Source organism: Pagrus pagrus, assembly GCF_965226575.1.
Source record: "Pagrus pagrus genome assembly, chromosome: 10".
Classification (NCBI taxonomy): Eukaryota; Metazoa; Chordata; class Actinopteri; order Spariformes; family Sparidae; genus Pagrus; species Pagrus pagrus.
The window spans coordinates 29,638,433-29,661,155 of record NC_140194.1 but is presented as its reverse complement, the minus strand read 5'-3'; the positions used below and the strand labels follow the sequence as shown (position 1 = coordinate 29,661,155).

Sequence of the window (22,723 nt, the reverse complement as noted above, 5' to 3'; positions counted from 1 at the left end):
TAGAGATTTAGGTTGAGTTTTCACTCAGCAGTTGTGACTATTTGAGTGTCCTAAAGGTTTGGGCTCACCAGCTTTTAAAATTGCAAAATTCCCCAAAAATCCAACTTCCATGCAAATTTGTGCTGTTGACCAATAACAAGCTGTCTTGGCAGTGCTGACATTTGAACGGTGGGAGAACTAGAGGGTCCAAAATTGAGGGAGCTATCATAGCTTATTACTGTAGCTGTGATGCACCTTCTGCTGTTAGTATAAAAAAGACTCTGTTCCACCAAAGAGCAACGGTGTGCAAAGTATGTTTTTTGAATAAACTTGAACAAATGAGTTTACTAACCAACCAACCGTTATCAAGCTGATAAGCTCAGACTGCCCTATTGTCCATCTTCAATAACTCCTTATTGGATGAATTGGTGTGCAGTGATGAACAAAATGCCAATTAACAGCATACCAGCTACAGCAGTATACCAGCTAGTCTGTGAGCAGTCACTACGTCACCAATCTTCTGGCTCCACCCATTTTATGTGGACAAGTAAATGTCATTTTGTGGTGTGATTGTGGTTTAATGAAGTGTAAAATCTCATAATTCGGTCTAGAGGCTTTTTGATGCCTTGCTGACAGGAAAAGGTCAGCAGAATCAGTAAATTCATTTTAGAGACTGTTTTTTGTCAGATGCTGTCAATTTTAATCTTCTTTTCAATTACTTAGTATTTGTGAGCAAGTCCCCTTGATCTAATTTAAGGGATGCCTCGCCTGTAAATACAGTTTAATACTTTATTACTACATCAGCTTTTAATTAACCTGCACAGATTCAGTTTAAAAATCGTTGAAAGTGAATTCAAAAGGCATCTGTGCAGGTAAAGCGTTGCCTTCCGCTGAGCGCCACTGCAGACATTGGATCCTGTCAGCTTTCACCTGAAGGCTGGTCTGCAATCTGACCTCCAAAAGAGATAATGTTTTTGCTGTCTAGACAGAATAATTCACTGAGGGCATCTTTAAAAAAATATATAAAAACTGTGTGCTGTACTGAGGTGCTACTGTGCTACCATTGTGTCATGTCAACAGGAAATTTAGCTCACATGTTTGTAGAAATATTAGTCAACTTGTTAAATTTGATTATAGTAGAGGTAAAGGTTGTAGGTTGTATTACTTTATCAACATGTTAATAAGTATATAATAAGTATATCATTTCAGTATATATATTTGTTTGTTTGTTTTTATACAAAAGTAAAACATCAACACAGTCTATTGCATCTAACTCAGTGCAGGACAGATTCCAGTGAGAGGACACTCAAAAAGACAGATGACTTGTTTTCCTCTCTCACTAAACAAGCACGACAACATAACACAGCAGTGCTGAGCTGATCTGACCCACCAAGTTACTGGCTGTTTCCACTCAGTGTCACAGGCAGACGACTTCAGCAGATGGTTTCAAGATGACGTGAGTTCTGCAGGGAGAAGAGAAGGACTGCTTCACACACCGAAAAATACTGTTACAAAAAGCGTTTGCATCTTTTAATGTCTCAAACTACATGAAGTGGAAGCGGTGCGTGTCTCACCGGTGTGTCGTTCCACTGCCGCGGCAGGTCTTCTGGCTCAGGTGGGTAGGACATCCAGGACGGGCTACGGTATGAGGACGGCGGTGACATGACAAAGTAGTCTGAGTAACCCGGACGGTTGGCTGATATAGCGTACACTGCTGTTATTGGGTTTCCTGTGAGAGGTGGGAGAAGATGGATTTAGCCAATGACTTAACTTACTTTAGCTACTGTCTTCATTTCAACACACAACCTCTCTGTCTTACCTGAGTAGGTGGTGATGGACTGATCGACAGTGACAGCAGGGAAGGGGGTCCTGGACAGCGGCAGGTACGGGGCGCCATTGTGCTGCTGGGCCTGCAGGTCTGACGCCTCCGACACACGAGGCTTCAGGCTAACATCAGGGGTGGAACTGCCAGTGGAGAGGAGCGACACATGTTAACCTGATGTACAGTAGTTAGATAACCAATAAACAAATTAGCACTCAATTTACAGCACTTGTTTAATACAGCAGTACAAAACTAAATCAAGAAAATAAATAAATAGTGATAATAATAATTCTAGCTTACGTCACATAGGCTGAAACACACAATTGAGGGTCAATTACAGGTGGAGCACTGAAAGGGTGTGAAGTGTCTGAAGTATAATCACTGAAAGCATTTGAAGTTTGAGTTTTCAGTTTAAGCCCTCAAAGCAGTTGAGATGAGATTTTGTATGTGAGACCTGTTAGAGATGAAGCAGTCTGAATTTCATTAAAGAGGAGGAAATACAAGCAATTTCAGTTAAAGTTGAGGGGTGACATATTTTTGATAGTTGAAGTGTCAGTTGGTTTTTATGAGCAGTGGCAGCAGTTGAAGTGTTGGGTCAGTGGATGTGTTTCCATTCAAAACAGACACACCACCAGCAGACAGAAGACAAGACGTAGAGTACATCATGAATCATCATATTGCATTTTCCTTTTAACAAATGTGGACTAATTATACTAAAAACATTTAAGCCAAGGTCTGTAAGATTCTGCTGTATAACATGCAGTACTAATGCTTCATAAAGAAATACTGCAGTATTTATTCATATATTGTTTTCCAGCAGAAAGACAATGATCTACATTTGTTTTTTGTCCAATGACAGTAAAAAGTTTAATTGTATGAAAAGGTGTATTATTTTAAGGGTAAAAATATAACCACACACTGTACTCAAGTCAAAACTAAGGTTGATACCACTTTAATGTTATTGTTGTTAATGTTGTTAATTTTATTTTTTATTTTAAAATAAAATTAACGCAGAATTATTATATTAAAAAAAAGTATATAAATACTTTTTATATACTTATATTTTTATATAAATATAAAAGTGGTTTTATCGTTACACTTTACAACCTGTTCCACACTGCAGCATCCTGCTCTCACTATAGGCGTACTAACTGTAAATGTCACACCACAGTAAGAGACTGGAGGACAGATGATGACACTGCCAGGGCTCAAGACCATAATGCACTGTGCACACTAACGCCTCACAGTGCATACTGAAGAGGAATTAAAATGCTGCACTCGCTCTCCCCGAGACTACAGAGGTACTGATGTATGACGAGCTGACTGATTTACCAATAAAACATTTCTGAGTCTGGTTTTAAAGCAAGAACAATGGTCACACACCTATAGTTTCAAAATTTTAAATTCAAAATTTAAGTAGCCAGACAAAATACAAACATTCTGAATCTTTCATTATATCTAAGTAATTTAATAAATACATTATGTTTTTGTGTTTTTTCTTCTTGCAGTGTTGAGTTTGTCCCAGTCAGTCTGCAGTGCATCGCAGCTGGAACATGTTTACTCCTGAGTGGTATTTTCTCTCTATGTCCACTAGATGGCAAACGTGTCCCTCCACATGAGCCACAGCAGCTCAACAGTCATCACTCTCTGCAGTGCTAAAGTGCCCAGCAACATGGTGCACACAGCAACAGCATTTAAATGAAGAAGCTGCTCAGTTCAAATGATGCAGTCGAACATACGGGCCAGAGAGAGAGAAGTGAAAGGCGCAGATAGAGAGTGAATGTGGAGGGCAGTCAGTTCAAACGATGCTCATTAATATTCTGTAGCGTTTTTTCACTCTGTTCTCCTGCGTGTTCTCTGCTAGGAATTTATATATTTATCGGACACAGTGGTTAGCCGCAGAGCTGCATTTTGATTGGCTGAGAAGTCAAACAGGAATGCTTTTAAATGCCACATGTGAACATTTCCTTGAAATTTGATCATTTGATTTTATAAAAAATGTTTTTTATGTATTTTATGATTCAAGCACCTGTAGTCTGTATTTGTGTGAGTGTGGGTGTTACCGTCGTAGTGAGGTCCCAGGTGGCGGTCCTGGTCTTGAAGGGATCAGTGGCGGGGGAGACCCAATACCCATATCAGGAAGCTGTGTGAACCGGAAACCCTGCAGAAGTCACAAATGTCATTTAGACATATTTTTAGCTACCATCTGGACCCTGTAGTGTGAGTATAAAATATACTACTATATCGAGCGAAAGTCATAATTCCCAAAGTGTAAGGAAAAACAGGACAACATTGACAAATAAAGAGGGCTTCAGAATTCAGACGGGTGTCTGATCAGAGCAAAACAGAAGACACAGATTCAAGCTGCGCGAGGCAATTGTATTTGTTGGTGGGTGTTCAATCCTGTGTCGCTTTAATCTCTGCAAAGCTTCTCTCTGACTGATCAGCTGTTGGCAATGCACACACAGACAGCACTAACGACAGCTTTTCTGGATGTCCAACCTCTTTGTGCAAGTCTGTGTGCAAACATTTCACTGGATCTAGTGAGTGCTCAAACAATTTAAGGTTTTATGGAATGTTATGAATTTGCAGAACATTCAACATGTGTCTAGATACAGATAACAGGATGTGCCAAAATGCATTAAAACATATGCATGGGGACCTATATTTGCATGACTTAAACAGGCTCATAGAGGCTTTATTTTATTTTTTTGACAGTGCTATTTGACAACCTCTGACCTGCTCTGTATGGTTTTTACAAGCATAGTATTATGCTCTGGTCATTTAGTGTCCTCATGACATAAAAAGCTGTAGTGCGGATTACCTTAGCTACAAAACTTATTTGTACCTATTCACATTTTGTGCAACATTGTACTTCTACTCCAGTACTTTTTAAAAGTACAGTAAAGAAATACTGTAGAAATATTTGTACTTCTTTCATAACCTTTTAAAAACTTAGTGACAGCAACTTGGTTCCTAAAAATGAGGTACTTCACACACAAAACCTTTTATATGCTCATAAAATGTCACGAAAAGTTAAAGATAAAACTAAGCAGCATTAAAAGTTAAAAATGAGCCTGACATGGATCTCCTACATAATTTATTATATTATACAAGTTATTGTACTTTTTTTTCTTTTAAGATTATTTTTGGGGCTTTTGTCCTTTATAGTGATAGGACTGGTATGAGAGTTAGACAGGAAAGTGGTAGAGAGTAGATGAAGGCATACAGCAAAGGGCCACAGGCTGGAACCCAGGCCACCGCTGGGGACTTTTATTTTAATACTTTAAAGCTACTATAATATTTTGGTAAAAGGTGTCTGGGAAATGTGAACCTACAGAGAATCATTATCCAACTCTAAAATTCTCCTCAAATTGTTTTAGTACCTTTTAGTTAATCGTTTCAGTTTTACGACCTGCAACTTGGTTCAGTCTCACTGCTCTCATCAACCCTGTTTCCAGCAGCAGCATGCAGTTGTTTTTAGTCGGTTCTAATAAACTGTCTGTACATTACCTGCCAAGCGCCACACAGCAAAAAGACAAAGTAAGCACGTTTCTGTTGAACATAGTGGAGCATTTAGCCACTAAAGAGCCAAATACTTCCCTCTGGAATTGTTGGAGACCAAAGCAGAGCTAAAAGAGAGTGAATGTTGTTTTTATCCACCTGACAAATGTCAGGTGGATAAAAACACAACTCCAAATGAATGCTTATCTTCCTCCATTTCAACTTGAGACAACTGTTTGCTAAGACTTTAGCCACATACTGTAGACCATGTACAGCATGTATTGTTTGTATAATTTGACATAACTTCATGGATGATAATGTGAGTTTTTAAATTGTTCAGTGATCTCCTCCTCCAAGGGCTTACTGGTTTGGGCAGGCTACACTGGTGCATGTCCTCATAGCCTGTGCTCCTCTGCCTGCCTCCACAGGGATGGTTCATGGTCCCTGGGGCGCTGGTCACCCCGTCACTGTAGTGGCTGGTGTGGGATGGGTTGTAGGCTCTGTGGGCATGGTGGTGGTGATGGTGGTGACTGCTGAAGAGAAAGCCAAAAACAAAAAAGAAAAAGTTAAGTCAACAGATTCACACCTACTCTCTTTAGTTTCCCAGTGTACAGTGCATAATCAAGTCGACATGTTCAGAAAAATCTACTTTTTGAAAAACTGCTTGTGTGGGATGAACACTGGGATTTCAAATTGTGTTTCAGGGCACATCTCTTTTTTTCTTTCTTACACAACACTGTAATCATGCAGATGTGCTAAGAAATAAATATTATATGAAAACACAAGTTTACTTGGTTGGAGGAGAAGGAGGGTCATGGTCCGGGGGTGCCAGGCTGAAGGCGTTGCCTAGCAACATATGCATCTGCGTACGGACCTCGTCAATGGATGGCTGAGAGCTGAGTGTGGAGGAGTCGGAGCCGCGGTGAGCTTTCACCCCCAAGCTGCCGTTCCCAGTGCCAGTAGATCCACCTCCATAACCCAGAGAGCTCATCAGACGGTCCACGTTGGTCTCCTCAAACGGTTCTGGTTCACCCTGCAGAGCAAACACACACTCAGTTAGGGTGACAGGGATGCATTCATCATCTTGTAAATTAAGTGATAAGGACATGGAAAATGAAATCACACGTGCTCCTGACAGATCAATTCTCCATATCTGACCACTGTATCGAACTTCCGTTTTTCTAAGAATCAAATGCTCTGAGCAATATGTAACGGATTTTGGAATCGATGGTCTTATTAGTTCACGAATAAGCTTAAAAACAGACAGAAATCTCAAGAGTCAATATGTTCAGGAGCAGAAGGTCAGAGAAAACACATTACAGATCTGCAGTTTCCTGGTACATTTTTAAAAAGGGAGTTGAAACTGAACCAATTTTTTTTCCACCACTTTCTTTCTCTGATCACTAGGTAGAATCATCAGCCCTGAACCCTCTACAGAGCAGGTGCTCGTGAAATATGACTGCATGAGTATTTCAGTTACAATACAATGTAGTGCACACACATTTGCCAGTGCATTACATGTTAATGCAACTTAAACTGTATTGCATTATACAGAAATATTCTTCAGCTATTCAGCTTACTCTCACTGATGGAAACAGAGTGAAGAAAATAACTGAAACCCCTGTGAATACAAAACAATACATTCAACAGCACCTTAAACTACATCTCCAAATTGATTACAACGTTGAATCAAACGCAAAATCAATAAAACTGAACATTATAACCTCCACGAATGGAGGATTTATTGCAGGAAAGTTGTATTGGAGTGCATTCATTTGACCTAAATGTGCCATTTTACCAACTAGCAGCTGGGTGTTTTTTCATATATTCTATTGAATTAATCATGCGGCGTGTTTCCAACCTTTTTTTGTCTATAATTCAAGGACGCATGTTCAAAATGTTAACTGAATTTGATAAGTAGGTAATAGTGCTCAATCTTTAGGCTTGATGCTTCTTCTTTTTTTTGCATTACTAGTACCACATTGAGTGGCAGAAGTTTTTACCATTTATCCGCTACACACTATAGGTATTTATGTATCTTTGACTTGCCCACAAGGTGAAAATCACTGTTTGATAGGGAACGTGTAAAATGCAAAACACATTAAAGTTGTGAGCAGGTAGTACAGCTAAGTAAATACCACATTATTTTTAATCGAATATTTTCTAAAATTCCCAGATTAGATATGTTTAATGAAAACTTCAGAAACAGTTTTTCATTAAATTGCAAGGATTTATTTATTTGGAATCTGACCCTCTTATCACAAAAGGATTCCAATAAAAAATGATGTGGCAGCCTGAGCACATACCATACCCAAACATATACAATACAAAGCAGCGCACATTAACATGAAGCAGGCAATCCAGCTTTAGCCACAAACCAACATAAATATACTACTGTAAATACTGAGTATACTATAATAGGCTGCATATACAGTAGCAACGACCATAAAGCATGAAACCAAACTGAAGAAACTGAAGCTATGTACCTACAGTATGTATACACGCACACATTCATGCTCCTGCACAAACACACTCTGCTCTCCTTGTGCCGTTTCAAACAGTTTGCTGCATCCAAGGCTATTAACCGCTATCGAGCCTCCCATCTGAATCCATGAACAGGCTATAATCATATTCAGAGTCATTGACATTCAGCTAGGTAGCACGGTCGCTGCTGTTCCCGTGGTGCAGCAGAGAAACAGCATAAAGAGATTTTGCTCACACTCACTCTATCTGGCCCCATTTTATCTCCTTCTCTTCCACTCTTTCTTTCCCTTCTCCATCTTTATCTGTCGTTAAAATGAAGGAATCACTTTTTCTCTAATCTTTTTGTCATTTCCTCCCTTTCCATCTTACTTCCCCTGTCTTTATCTTTCTGTTTGCAGGTTTATAAAGTTCATCGAAAGGTGATTTGTTAATCTTCTATGTGTGAGCTGGGAGTATCAGAATGAGGGTAAAGGAAGGATTTAAATTATAAATGCTTTCAGAAGATTATTTTATTAGTTTGACAAAGTGGCAGAGCTTTACTTTGCCACAACCATCATCTATTTGGAAGAGGAAGATCCATCCATGGTTTCATCATCGCTCAGTATGACTCACCTGGTCAGAGGTCAGGCCTGAGCTGCTATATTACAGTTTATTACGGGATCCAACTCCACAATTCTTCAAAGCTTTGCATGGTCTTGCCGCTGGGTATCTTCCACAGTAAATCCCTCACATCTTCCACTCACACAACCTTGGCTCTCGTAAAACCCAAGGGTAATATAGGTCTTCAAATCATTTCTAAGACTCATCTTTAACCAGTTTTTATTCACTGTAGTTTTCCTGTATCTGACATGTGCTCCTGTATACTACTGAGTTAATTTCAGGCTCACTGACTCGCCTTTCATTAGAAGGTCCAAGATTCATCCAGTTACTCACATCATAGCCGTTGTTGCGGATGCCCCTCCTGGACCTTTCTCTCAGCACCAGCAGGTCCATCTCCGTCTCTACTGGGCTCGGGCTGCTCAGAGACTGTCGGCTCCAATAGGTAGGCTCTCGTGGGTGGGAGTACCTGAGGAGAAACACTTTAACACTAACTACAGCTCAGGGCCATACTGCAGTTATCCGTATCCAAGGACGCGCATTCAGCGTCATCTGAAGTCACGTTCGCAAGACTGCGCGGGAAATTCGGGCCCGAATTGCAGTGCATTATGCAGCGCACAGCCTGTTCAAGGCAATGGAGAGATACGTGGGTGGGCTCATTCTTTTTGGTTTTGAACGCTTCATCACCCATTAGCATTAAAACACTTAAAATGCATGTTTATTTTTTCACAAATCCTGCCCCAAGTTCCTTTAATGGACATTTAGGCAAATTATTATTTTACATTAAAATTCTGGCACTGCTTTAATGCTGTGGTGTTTCTGCAGGTTAAATCCCAGGCACCACTTGCTATGTTTACTGTGACATCCATGGATTTTCTAAGTTGAGTTTCTTCTGTGTCTGAACAGCAGATGTAAACGGATTTCATGATCTGTGCAAAGATTGAAAGTGTTTCATCAGCTAGTGACAAGGAGAAGCAAAACAGACTCTTATCAGTATGAAATGTAAAATACTAAAAATCACCCCTCACTACTCACTCACTCCTTATGTGTTGCTTAGCAACTATACTCTACTGCTACACATCTACAGTAATTCTTGGTGGAAAAGTGCAGTTTAAATATTACTGATTAAACAAAAAATGAATAATTAATTCATGAAACTATTTCATCAAAGTCAGATTCATTCTGCCAACACCAGTCAGCTGTACAGCACTCTTTTTCATAGTTTACTGTATAAATATGATTAAATGAAATTGGACAAAATTAGAATCATTTTAGACACCTCAATAATGAAATAGGATTTATCTCTGATCGTGAAATCCAATCCTCTAATTCTGTGATTGTTAAACATTTTCATTTAACTGTCATAACATCCAGTCAGATTTTGTCCCATGTCCGCCATCACCTGGACAGATGTCTCTGGTTGTTTTGATTTGTTGATTTTAACTATCTGCAGCGCAGTGAAGGCCAATGAAGCCTGTGATTAAAAGGACATTCAGACGCAGATTCTAAAAATCTATCCAGTCAATCAATATTATTTGTAATCATAAGGTACATTAACAGTGAAGTGTCGCTATTCCCACAACGTCTACTCCATACCTTTTGTGACATCCCGCGAAGGAGGCCCTCTTCTCCTCTGCAGTCATTGGCTCCTTGACCCCGTCATGGCGACTGTGCCTGGTGTCACGGTGACTATACCCATGGCTGCCGGTCTCAGACAGGGAGAATTCGCCGTACCCTTTCCTCCGAGCCTTCTGACGCAGTTTGTTCCTGTAGTGCTCGATGTCCGACTTTTGCTTCAACCCACCATGGTTTGCCTGCAAACAATCCATTCAAGTTCTGAACTCAAGAAATCATATTCTCCTGGCACCATACACTTACACTTACAGCCAATTAAGTGTTTGAATTTTTTCGTGATTAACTTTTTTATTTTTTTTGAATGTTCTTCGTTGTTTTCTTTCTCGCACTCATGCAGATCAACGTGTTTGAACAAACATTCCCTACAGCTCAATAATCAGAGAATGTGTCACACCCTGAACATGATATTTTCTGCTAATGTGCACCAATCAATTGCAGATGAACTGGAAAACTGGAGAGCCCCTGAGGGGATTTTCGGTCCTATATTAATAGATTGAGGGATAATTTATCATCAGGCTACAGTATGTATTGCTGTCTCCTCTGCAGATAGGTTCAGAGAGTTTGAGTTGGAATAAGGACAAAGAGGAAGAGAAGAGTGAGAGGTGACAGGCTGAGTGGGAGAAAAGTGAGGCGTGAGAGACTAGATGAGGAGAGGAGGCTTTGGATTGTGTTTGCAGCAACAACAGCTAAATTCAGTATCAGTGTCCCAGAGGAGATGTTATGATAATACTACAGTACAGGAAGGGCAGAATAAGCGACGCCTGAAACTGTAGAATGTAACATAAAGCAGTGGTGCACAAGCTTTTTGTCTGACAGCCTAGTCAGATGAACTGAAATACCCCTTCACCCTCACCACCCCTCATACTCCTAATGTGTTCAAGAGAATTGATGCTAGTGAATATATACAGATGGGTGTTTTTACAATTTGTTTGTCATACAATTAAACTGTCGATCTGCTTTTAGCTCACTATTTCAACCATTTACCCATTAGTTTTATCTATTACCTTGTCCGTTTGTTTGTTGGTTGGTTGGTTTGTCAGCAGAATTACATAAATACTACAGAACAAATTTCCATAAGACCTGGATGGAGGATGGGTCTCGGCCCAGAATAGACCCCATTAACTTTTGGTGTGTATCCCGAGAAAGGGACGGATCCAGGATTTTCTATCACGTTCTTTAACATTGCGAGATCAGGCATTTTTGGACATTGGTGTTAATTTCTCAGGGAATAATGCATGGATCTGAAAAATCAGTCGTGTTTAGGCCTAAAATTTGTAATATTTTTCAACAAGGACTGGCTCTGTGCCTTTCCATTAATTGATGTGAAGTTGTTGAATTGAATTGGTAATTTATTCAATACTAAAAAAAATTACCATTTATCCAATCATTTCCTAAAGTCTTTCAACCATTTCTCCATTACTTTGAATGTTTTCTCCATATATCCACTACTTTTAGTCAAATATTTGAACCATTTATCCATTATTATATTAACTACATATTTAAACTGTTACAGCTGACTCCATAACTGGATATCTTTCTCTTTATTCATTCATTTTTTTTTTTCAGACTAGTTGAGGCACAACACAATCTTTCCAAGTACCCCATGTCAACTGCAGGCGTATCCCTCTGTGGTTAAAGTCCCCATGTTTAGGAATCCCTGACACAAAGTATCAACAGTTCCCAATGAACCAAACAAGGTGACGAAAAATATCTACCACTGGAGTACCGAACTATAAAATGTTGCTATACTGTATGTATTTGTGACTCATGATGATGATGATGCTCTAGTTTTTGCTCTGCCCTTTACTGTCAACACTGTCAACTCACCTAACAGCTGAGTGTGCTACAGCCTTGAAAGTGTGTGTATAGTATTATGTATATACTGTGCGTGCGTGTGTGTGTGTGTGTGTGTGTGTGTGTGTGTGTGTGTGTGTGTGTGTGTGTAGACTCACCTCCCCGTTGATGACCACAGAGTCTTGGCTGTGGGATGAGGAGGAGGGGTAGGAGTAGGTTGGCTGGGCCGTCATGGGTTTGATGGTGATGAGACGCAGAGAGCCTGAATGGTCGTCATACGGGTCTGGTAGGAAGAGGAAGACAAGTAGGTTAGAAAGAATAAGACAGTCCTTACAGGAGGATGTGATGTTGTAATCATAGGAATTATTATATATTTGACCTGATCCTACATCATTCACAGAACAATTTCATTCAATCTTCTGAGTATAATTGCAAAATTGTGAGAAAAAGTGTGCAAATTTAGTTAATTACAGCAGTTTCTGACAAACTGGAAACTTGTGTCCAAGAAGCCCTAGAAGGGGTGTCCTACCCTCTGTTTGAATGCATGTAAGGTTGTGTTTTATGATTCCTAGAACTGTGTGTACTGCACCATTTTTATTCTTCAGAAGGGAAGTGCAGAGAATTCAGGGAAAAAAGGCTTATTCATTTTTTTCCTGAGAGTTAGTTGTGAAGATTGACTGTATAGTAACTATCAAGCTAGAGTTTTGTTTTTTAATTGGAATTATATTGTGTTTGTTATCAACCCATCTTTATGCTAAGCTAAGCTGACTGTAGCTTTATGAGAGTGGTATTAAGCCTCACATAACTCTCAGCAAGAAATCAAAAAAGTCAAACTATTCCTTTAAAGAGGGATGTTAGACAGAAGAGTGTAACTGCTATTTTGTTTTACCAAATTTTAGATGTAAGCAAAGTATGTTGCTGTAGTTTTTCAGAAAACTGAGTTTATAATTGAGCTTATTGAGGGCTGGTTGAGTGCTACAGTATGTGCATTTTCTGTTGTGGGTACGGATAATATTAAACACATGACAAGTTTGGCTCCCATTCTTAAATGAAAAAAAGAAAAACTCATACACAAAATAAGGTAAGGTAGCAGCAAAATATTTACACACTACCTGGCCTCAGTAAATGAAAAATGTGCTGAAAAGCTATCAAACAAATACAGCAAGTTCCTCAAAATGTAATAACATAATAGGACTGCACAGAGAGTGTGTATATACAGCAGGTTTGTGTGTGACAGAGAATTTCATATATCTGTACCAGGTTCATCATGCACAGTTCTGAAAGTCTGCTTTTGTCCAGGTATTGTGTCTTCTTTATGCGTATATTGGCCCTTGCTATGTTACCAAAACAATGATATTTGTGTCATAAGTCTAATGTAAGTTTTACTTGTCATGGCAAATTTAGATTACAGCAATACACTTGCAGTTTTATGTGTCTTGGTGAGGAAGCATCAGCTGTATGACGTGTCAGCTGCTTCTTACAGTATATGAGGCTCTCAGTATTTATGTTATTGTGGGGAGCAGCAGATGGACAGTGTTGTATTTTATTGGGTCCACCGTGACTCACTGCCTGACTGACATCATATGGCAGACTGCTTCGTTACTGCTTCGGCTACAACAGTCTGCCATTAACTCAGCTCCAAACCCACACTGTCACCATTCATCCTGGCTGCGGCTCAGTCTGCTGTATTTGTTGCTCTTCCTGACTGTGACAGTTGAGGGCAGGACAGGTGGCGTCACGAGCAGCAGAGGCTGTGGACCACATTGGAAATCACAGCACTGCATGTAAATAATGTATGCTCTCTGAGCACTGGTGGCTGCCATAAGGTCATTTCTACCACTGTCACAACAGATGCTGAACATCGGTCTGTTGTGTTAATTAAACATGTAAAATGTTTTTCTGAGATGGCTGAGTGGTGCTGGAATAGAGTCAACTCCTCGGGTTGCTACTAAATACATTGTACCATTACTGGAATATAATAACTTAATTTTGCAGCATCTGTTACTAAGGGCAACTTTAACTGTGCAGGAGGAGATAAACATCATGACTCATTTGACAATTTGTTTGTTGACAGTTTCTTGCTTTAAGTCTGCAGTGATGTACTTATTGCCTACAAGTATGGACATTTTTTATACACACTCATGGCTTGGGTATTATTTTTATTTAACCTTTACTATACCAGGCAACACATTAAGAACAATATCTCATTTACATTAATTCCCTGGCAAGTACCAGAAGACTCTTATAGAGGTATCGGGCTGGCATCGGGCGGCAAAGCCAGTCTTAAAAAAGAAAAAAAATGAAAATAAAAATACTTTAAATTGCATCTCACTAATTACAGAAAGGCCAGTGTCATTAACATTTAGCTGTACAGCAAAAGGCCAAGGATCAATCTGAGGATAAAGATCGAATTGAAGGTCAATGTGATCTATACTAGGACCTTTGCTGCATTTTATCCTCCTTTTCTCTCACCTTCACCATTTCTCTGTACAGTCAACTGTTAAAGGTCAAGTCCTCTGCAATGTAGCTATAATGAAAATTATATCCTGTAACACAGTTTGATTCAACTGTTGCCATCTTTTTATACTGAATTGACTTTTCAGGCTTGTCCATATCAGCATAAGGAAGGTGAGTAATAGAGACTAATCTGTCTGATTTAGGCTCACACCACCCTACAGCACTACATTACTTACTACATTATTCATAAATAATCTGACAAATAATGTGGAAGTGGGAATTAAAAACATTCAATTAAAAGTTGTTCTCAAACAGTTAAATGTGTTTCCCCCCTACAGTCTAACAGCCACCTTTATCAGCACCAAAATGCTGTTCAGAATAAAGAAAGAGAAAATGAAGCTGAAATATCATCATTAGGTTGATCTGATAGCACAGTGGAAGCACAGCTATGACATTCTCAATGTATCACAGAAACTAGCTGAAATAGATTTTATCCTTTACTGCACACACACACACACACACACACGCACACACACAAGTCTCTAGACTAACACTTGTGTACATGTGTAGAGACATGAGAATACTATCCTCTTTTTTTTTTTCATTCTCTGCTTTAAAGCAAGTAAGTGAATTTCTTGACATGTCAGGCTATATCTTTAAAAAGGTAGTTAAATGACTGATGCATCACCCCAGTTTTACCTTCAAGGACATACTGTAACAAACGCTGAAAATGTCAAACAAGACTTCACAAACAGGTGGAAGCATCTTTGTATCTGCAGGATATGCACTTGCACTGCTCTCCTGTTGTATTTCACAGGTGGTTGTTGGTACATCTTCACCTCCCCCTCCCTATTTTTTATCTATGTATCGGGTATTATTATTGCAGGTTTCCTGGATTTACACTTTTATCAAACTTTCATTTCCGTGAACAAAGCTCTAGTGTGCTCCAGACAATTTTTCTTCCGAGAAAGGTACTACTTCTGTCCATCTCTGATTCTCTGGTAACAGTAGTGAGAAAATGAAACAATTACTCATCCTCTTCTGCTCTCCTCTGGGTATTCATTCATTCGCTTGCATAAACACTATAAATCACGCAAATTACTGTGAACATTGTCTTGCTGATGCAAAAGAGATTGAAAATCACAGCGTCCTAGATTGTCACTGAACAGAAACAAGCTGCAGCGTGTGCAGAGCTGAAACAAGATCTGCCTGGTGATCTGTTAAACAAGTCGTATTGAGGATGCAGTACATTAACTGCTACCACTGATAGCAGGTACTGTAGATGAAAGCATGTGTAGCTCATAATCCTACATCTCAAGAGGAATCTTTATCAAAGTATGAATAGGGTTACAAAGTATATTCATTGGACCCTGGAGAGGGAGCTTGTAGATGAAGCAACAGCACTAGAAATTATTTTTGATTAACCAATTTATTGAACTGCTCTGACCTTTTAAGAAGACTGTTATTACAAATTAATGTTTTGCAGTAACGTGTTGTATAAATTCAGTCATTCATTTAAATCCTAGTCTTAGAGCTTATATTTCCCCAAATACCAAGTATCTAGCTGTGTGCAAAATTTCGATAATCCATTATCTTTAATGTAGCAGCCATCATAAATGGATACATTTTTCAATATATTATACATTTGATAACTTAAGTGATGCATGGACCATGCCATTCAGTGCTCCGCTGTTACTGTAACCACACCCTACAGTTTACTGACACACCCCAGACTTCAAAAATCACATCACTGCAGCAAAGTTTAACTACAACAGGTTTACTGCTGCTAAAGATACTATTTAAATCTTTCGATCGTTATCCACAACAATGGAAGCATCTCCTGCATGTTTGACATTTTCATAATAAGAATTAATTGTTGTTTTGTGTAGCTTAATTTTTCAGCTCAATATCAATTCAAGTATGCGGGGGAAAGGAAAAGGAAGACTTGAGTGACATATTAATCATGTTTCTTGCAGTATGGTCCCGGCAAGATGTGGTCCCACTTTCAAATTTGACTTCCTTTGTGAGGTTTATAAGTAATAAGTAATGAATTCGGTAGTGGTTAATAAAAAATTTAGCAATGCTTTCTCATGACCCACTATTAATGTCTTGCTAACATTCCGTCTTCTGAATAAATGGGTATGCTAGACAACTTAAGTGTCTGAAGGAGGATAAAGACCAGCTGAAACACACAAACTGGCCACCCAGATTTTACTCTCATCAATAAACTTCAGCAAGTAGCATCAGTGAGAAATGTATTCATCATTAATCAAGCTAGTAATTACAGATTAAAAGTCCTTTATAAAGAGCTTCTTATAAAAATTACCCATGCCTACCTGTAACATTTTCACTGCAGATCTGTCAAATCCTGGTGGTGTTTTTCTTTTTGATGTAATTAATATGTATCAATATGTGTTTTTCTGTGTGCTTTGTGTTTATGTTGGTTAGGATGGAAAATGTGTTTCTATATTTAAGTTGGACATAATTGGTAATATGATCCTCAATACATTTATTGAGGGGAAAAGTCATCCTTTTACTTTATTATATTGCTAATTTGATTTAAAAGGTACAAAGTGTATCAATATGTTATCTCCCAGGATGATGATTTGTCTGAGTGTCACTGATTAAACAGTGAGTACTTCTTCTAATGCATAAACCATATGCTGCAGGTTGTATGGATTACAACGACACCTAATTTGACAGTATGCTATCACAGCTTCACTTTCCACCCACGTGTCTGTCCTTCCTCTGTGATTATACTCAAAAGTAACTCGATGCGGTGCTTAAGGCACAGTTACTGTCAACTGCTGGCTTTTATCTTTATACATCATTTGAGTTTCGCATCCTAGAATGAGGTAATCTGACTTAAAACACTTGAAATACTGAAATACAAACACCTGAAACGTCTCTTTTGATTAAGAGCCGGTTGTCGACGGTTTGCGTGTACGAGTGTGTGTGAATAAAAAGACACGTGAGACTACGTGATATGAGTAACTGTGTCATCATGTGGCTGAGTCACTTTATGTGTGAGTGTGTTCACTCTAATGTGCACTTCATCAGCTCATATTAATTGTCCTTTGGTAAAATATAGTATACAGTAAGACAATGTGTGTCTATGTGTATGTGTGTATTGGGGTAACACAAGTTGTGTAAGAAATGTGTGTGCGTGAGGCAGGATGGTCCATGTGTGTTTCAGTATTTTGTGATGTACACTAGTTAATTACTGATGACAGATTTTGTGGTGGGCAAACATAAGGAGTGACAGATTTTCTGTCTTTGATCTATCCATCAGTGTGTCCGTCTGTCTGTTTTGTTCTTTACTTAATCATTTCTGTCCTCTCCCTCATTTACTCCTTCTCTCTTCTCTGTTTTCTTTTCTCTCTGATTCTCTCTTTTAACCCCTCTCTATATTTCTTCCTCATCCTCCTCACCATTGGTGCTTCTCTTGTGCAGCTCCTCCTTGCCGTTCTTGCTGCTGCTGCCGGTCGTCGTCCTTCGGGCCGAAGAGCTCTTGCTAGTGTTCAGCTTCCCAGAGCCATTGCTCGACATCGAGCCATCCTCCTCGCTTGGCAACCGCCTGTAGTATCCATGGCAACAGAGGGAGGCAACAGAGAGAGGCAAGGGAGTAAGAAGAGCGGGACGGCTTATGAGTCTCAGTCAGTACACAAACAGGCCATCACCTCACAGTTAATACTAGTGAAAAAATATCTATTAACTTTAGATATAAGTTAAGAAACTTATATTAATTGAGCTTCAAATTAACTCAGAGTGAGTGTGCATTTATGTAATGGACAAGCACATACAAATAATAGAAATTTGGCTAAAAAAAAATTTTAATTAATAAATTCAAACAATCAATTAAATTGTTGATTTGGTTTGTTAATTAAAATGCTGAAAAAACTGTGCGATCACAAACCATCGATAAATAACAGCAACTCAAAATTTTTAACAGTTTATTGAGGGGGCAATCAGGCCCATGCCACCTCTGGTGCCTCACCTCTGGTGGTCAGACAACAGAACAGGCACAAACAGTGATATGATTGTGGTTATTACCTGAAAATGAAGCAACCACATATCTTCTGTTCTACTGTAGCCTATGCTGTACTGTAGCTCAATGTCATATTTTGCCATGATAATAATTTGGGGTTGCAGTTATTTTGGGATGGATTCTTTTATTCACAGAATTCATCCCATGAAAAACATGTTACATCAAAGCATAGAAACGTTTGGAAATACAGGACAAATGTAAAGGACAAGTAAAGCAGAAACAACCCTGATTTATTTGGGCAGGTTGTTCAACAGCCAAGGGCTACATGTATGCAACTTATACACACACGCACACGCATGCACACACACACACACACACACACACACACACACACACACACACACACACACGCACACACACACACACACACACACACACACGCACGCACACACACACACACACACACACACACACACACACACGCACACACACACACACACACACACACACACACACACACACGCACACACACACACACACTTGACTACAGAAGAGTCAATAAACTCATGCAACAACATATATGTAGACCTATTTAATGTGTATTGTCTTGGTTATGTAAACCACATACAGGTCTCTCTCTCTCACACACACACACACACACACACACACACACACACACACACACACACACGCACACATACACACACACACACACACACACACACACACACAGCCTTGAGGCATGTAAGCCACAGCAGCTACACAATGTGACAGGCATGTCTACAGGTGGTGTGAGATGCACAGATCAGCAAGACCGGACATCACAGAGCCACAGGCAAGGCTAACGCCCTGTCTTTGTGAGCAGATACACAGGTTTACACACACACTGCAGCCTGAACCACGGTCAATGGCTGGCCAAGTCACAGCAAAAATTGTGGTATTAAGCAAAGAGCCGGAGGGATGGAGGTAAAAAAAACCAGTGTGTGTGTTCCAGGTAAATCTGTGTAGGAAGGCCAGAGAGAGGAGCAACAGAATCAATAATCACACTGCTGGAAATTCATGTTCGACTCCCTGCTTCTCTTTCTTCTTTGTGCCTCACACATTGTAGCTCTCTGGAGGATGCAGTGAGCAGAATAAATGCTCTACCTATAAACCATCTCTCCACCTCCCCACACGGTTAGCATTCAGTCTGCATCCGACTCTGTCCTCAGACGAGTGAACAATCTGTAGCTGAAATTATTGCTGTTGATTCTAACACTTGTTTTAGGTTTTCAGCAAACATCTTGAATCCTGCATCTTGAAACAGAATGTGCGAATCACGTCACCTATTGTGTCGAGACAATACTACAGTCTTCAGAACTGCCAACTACAATTATCTCAGTGTTTTCAGAAACAAGTTCAATCATTTTAAGAAAAAAACAAGACTAAACTGAAAAAACATTTAAGAAAAAATTGTTCCCTTGTTCACTCATTCACTGTATTAACGGTTCTTCCCTTCTCTATAAAATGCACAGCATTATACTGTGGGATGGTTAGCAGAAGGCAGCCATGTCACGGGCACTACTTTTTTTGTTCAGTTGTGGAATTTGTGAGGGCACTATATAGTGGATACATTTACACACTTAGGATTTGGACACTTTAGTTCAATTTCATGGAATGTGTATCATATATTTTTTAGATTACAGTAAATTTACGGGTAGGCCTATATTGGAAGTGTACACTGACGAGGCTTTAATAAACCATGATTTAAAATTTTTGAAAAAATTCACAGATGGAAAGTGAAATTTCTCAAGAATAAACAAATGTGGTGCAAACATTTATGTCCTGACTTGATGAATTGTTATCATGTTAATAACTGTTTGGGCTATATAAAATTAATTGACTTGACTTGACAGATTATGCCACAGTCTTCTAAAGCCAATCATATCGTTGCTGTCAACCTTTAAATCTGTTCTCCTTTCTGCTGCTGTCAGTTGTCATTTCAGTGCAATTTCACCTCTACTGTGATTCACCTCCAGCCCCACTGGTGCGAGCTCACCATAGCCCAATCCTCTTCACATTCATCCAGATCTCAGCCATTCTCTTCATCCAGTCACCACCACCACCAGTGACCCATCAGGGGAGGGTCAACATGCACGGCTTCACTGTCCCCTTAAAATATGATGACGTCATGATGGAATCCAATCGCCAAACACTATTCACATTTCTCATCTTCATTGCACACATTACTTGTTCACTCATATTACGTTTCCTTTGACTAAACTGCTTGAATGAGTCTGTCTGAAATCACTCCCTACTGTGCACTACACTGTATCTACTTGTATCTGAGTGTTTGAATCTTGAGAGTGAAATGTATGCACAATAGAGTTCCCTCACAAAGATTTCACAGTGGAACATAGCGGAAAGGAGTTTCTGCACTACTCTTTGCTAAAAACAAACTCTCACTTTTATAGATGTGGAAATAACAGTTGTACAAACTCTGTACTTGTCTGTGTTGAGTAATTTTACTCTCTTTACTCTACGTCTTCTTATAGAGTAACCTACTGAGTGTCAAATATATAAAGGGGATAATTACTGAGTAAATGAGGGAGTGATTTCAGACACAGCTTTAGGTTTGTTTTCTTGTCCGAGTCATCTGTCTTGCTCCTTTCTTATCTCCCTGTCTCCTCTGATGTCGCACACAGCGGCTGTACATTTAAAGAGAGAAAACACTTCAGAAGTCTTGTTCTCTGTTCAGTTACCACTATAAAGTCAGAGAATAATTGCTTTGTTGTTGTTTTGCTTTTGAAATTTCCCCTCTCAACCCTCGGCACTCCATACTGCACTGGTTAGCGGATGAGATACTGCCTCATTTTCTAATTAGTATACACCCTTCTTTGAAGAATGGCTCCCCATAAGATATACATGTGCTTATATACAGGTTGGTAAAGCTGATTATCACACTATGCCAGCTCCTCCAGGATTTTACACTGTCATCATTGTTACACTGAATGGCTCCCTCTGGCATGGCTATAGCCAGGGTTATAAATATACATGTGTTTATCATACTCAAGAAGCAGAGCACAACTAATCCTACCTCCATTCACTTCATTTAGTGGTGTGTAAATATGAGGCACTGTCTTGTGTGCGTGGTCCTGAATTAGCATTTCTGTGAGAAGAGGCATGATGCATCTCATTTATGACTTCCTTATGGAAAGGTGTCACCACTGAATGTGGGTGGGTGTGTGTGGGTGTAAACTGTAGTAGAGAAATGTCTGGGGAAGGAAAAGTTTGTTTAATCATTTTGTACTAAATGTTTTCTATGTTCATGTACAGAGCAGTTTATAACTCATAATCCTAGTGCAGTCTATTGGGAATAAGACTGTTTTCACATTTTGGTGAAGACATTTAAAACTGTGATTTTGACAGATGTTTACAAATCATATTCATTGCTCATGGATAAAATGTAGAAGACACTTACACCGAAGATTAGTGTAGAAAACAATGAAACAGTAAGAAAATCACAGATGAAATATATGGAAAAGACTCAACGCTCAGTTAGATGCTGAATTGAGACAGATAACAGGAAAAATGAAGATTAGCAGCAGCCAAATGCATCATCCATCTTTGTGACTTGTATTATCTCAGACATACAGAAAAATAGCAGCAAACCTGTCTAATCCACCACAGTTTATCAGTGCCTCTAATGAAAAATGACTGTCTATTAAGCTTAAGGGTTAGGTCATTACAAGGATTTAATTAGCTTTTTCATAAAATCAGAATAGAAATCAGAATGTGTCACTGATAACTGATCGGTTTGCTGGAATTTTGTCTGACGAAATGGGTGCATGTTTTCACAGACTATGAAAAAGAGTGGTACACTTTCTAATAAAGATCTCTTAGACAACGTGAATGTCCTTCACTTATCTTTGAAACTAAGTAGCAAAAAAATTCTGTGCTCTAGTCTTTATACGGCACTAACACTGGGTCAGAGGGACATCAAACTTGTTCCTTCTGAAATCTAAGACAAACTATTTTGCAGATCTTCTTAAAGATAATTATCTGCAAACTACCTAATGGTTTGTAAGTCTCCTGAAAGTCAGTCGGGGATGCAGAGTTTGGCACCAAGAATCTGTCTAATCCTATTTCATCCGCATCTTTAAAATTGTGTGGGCAGGAGTTGAGGCTGATATTCATTAGTGTGCAGGGTGTATTAAATCCAGTGCTGGTTATTCTTGCCAATCAGAGGATAGTTTCTTTTCATACTGAAAATGATGAGAAAAGATTAAAATGTTATTTAACCACAAAAATCACCTGGGCTTAAACAGGCAAATCTGGGGTTTCTACATTCCCAAATGAATTTTAACACAGCAATACTGGTGCATCTGTATTCTGATTTACACTGGAGGTGGGTGTGAAAGTTGTTGGACATAATCTAGACTGGTTTTTTATTCTTTGTTGAACTGTATCCACATGGCAAGATT

General features: G+C 39.2%; 1 protein-coding gene across 6 annotated transcripts in view; it reads right to left on the bottom strand.

Annotated features, from left to right (window-relative positions):
- kiaa1549la (KIAA1549-like a) overlaps window positions 1-22,723 on the bottom strand; it is a 114,196-nt gene that overhangs the window by 3,563 nt on the left and 87,910 nt on the right. For 4 of the 6 annotated variants that reach the window (XM_084364242.1, XM_084364241.1, XM_084364244.1 and 1 more), the window contains 10 exons: window positions 17,704-17,849; window positions 11,974-12,098; window positions 9,983-10,200; window positions 8,723-8,855; window positions 6,097-6,338; window positions 5,670-5,838; window positions 3,865-3,962; window positions 1,799-1,944; window positions 1,554-1,708; window positions 1,370-1,442 (listed from right to left, as the gene is read on the bottom strand). In XM_084364242.1, the coding sequence (XP_084220368.1) occupies window positions 1,413-1,442; window positions 1,554-1,708; window positions 1,799-1,944; window positions 3,865-3,962; window positions 5,670-5,838; window positions 6,097-6,338; window positions 8,723-8,855; window positions 9,983-10,200; window positions 11,974-12,098; window positions 17,704-17,849 (1,462 nt within the window). In that variant the 3' untranslated portion in view covers window positions 1,370-1,412. The remainder of the gene's footprint in view (window positions 1-1,369; window positions 1,443-1,553; window positions 1,709-1,798; window positions 1,945-3,864; window positions 3,963-5,669; window positions 5,839-6,096; window positions 6,339-8,722; window positions 8,856-9,982; window positions 10,201-11,973; window positions 12,099-17,703; window positions 17,850-22,723) is intronic. The other 2 variants (XM_084364243.1, XM_084364245.1) reach the window with 1 other exon arrangement.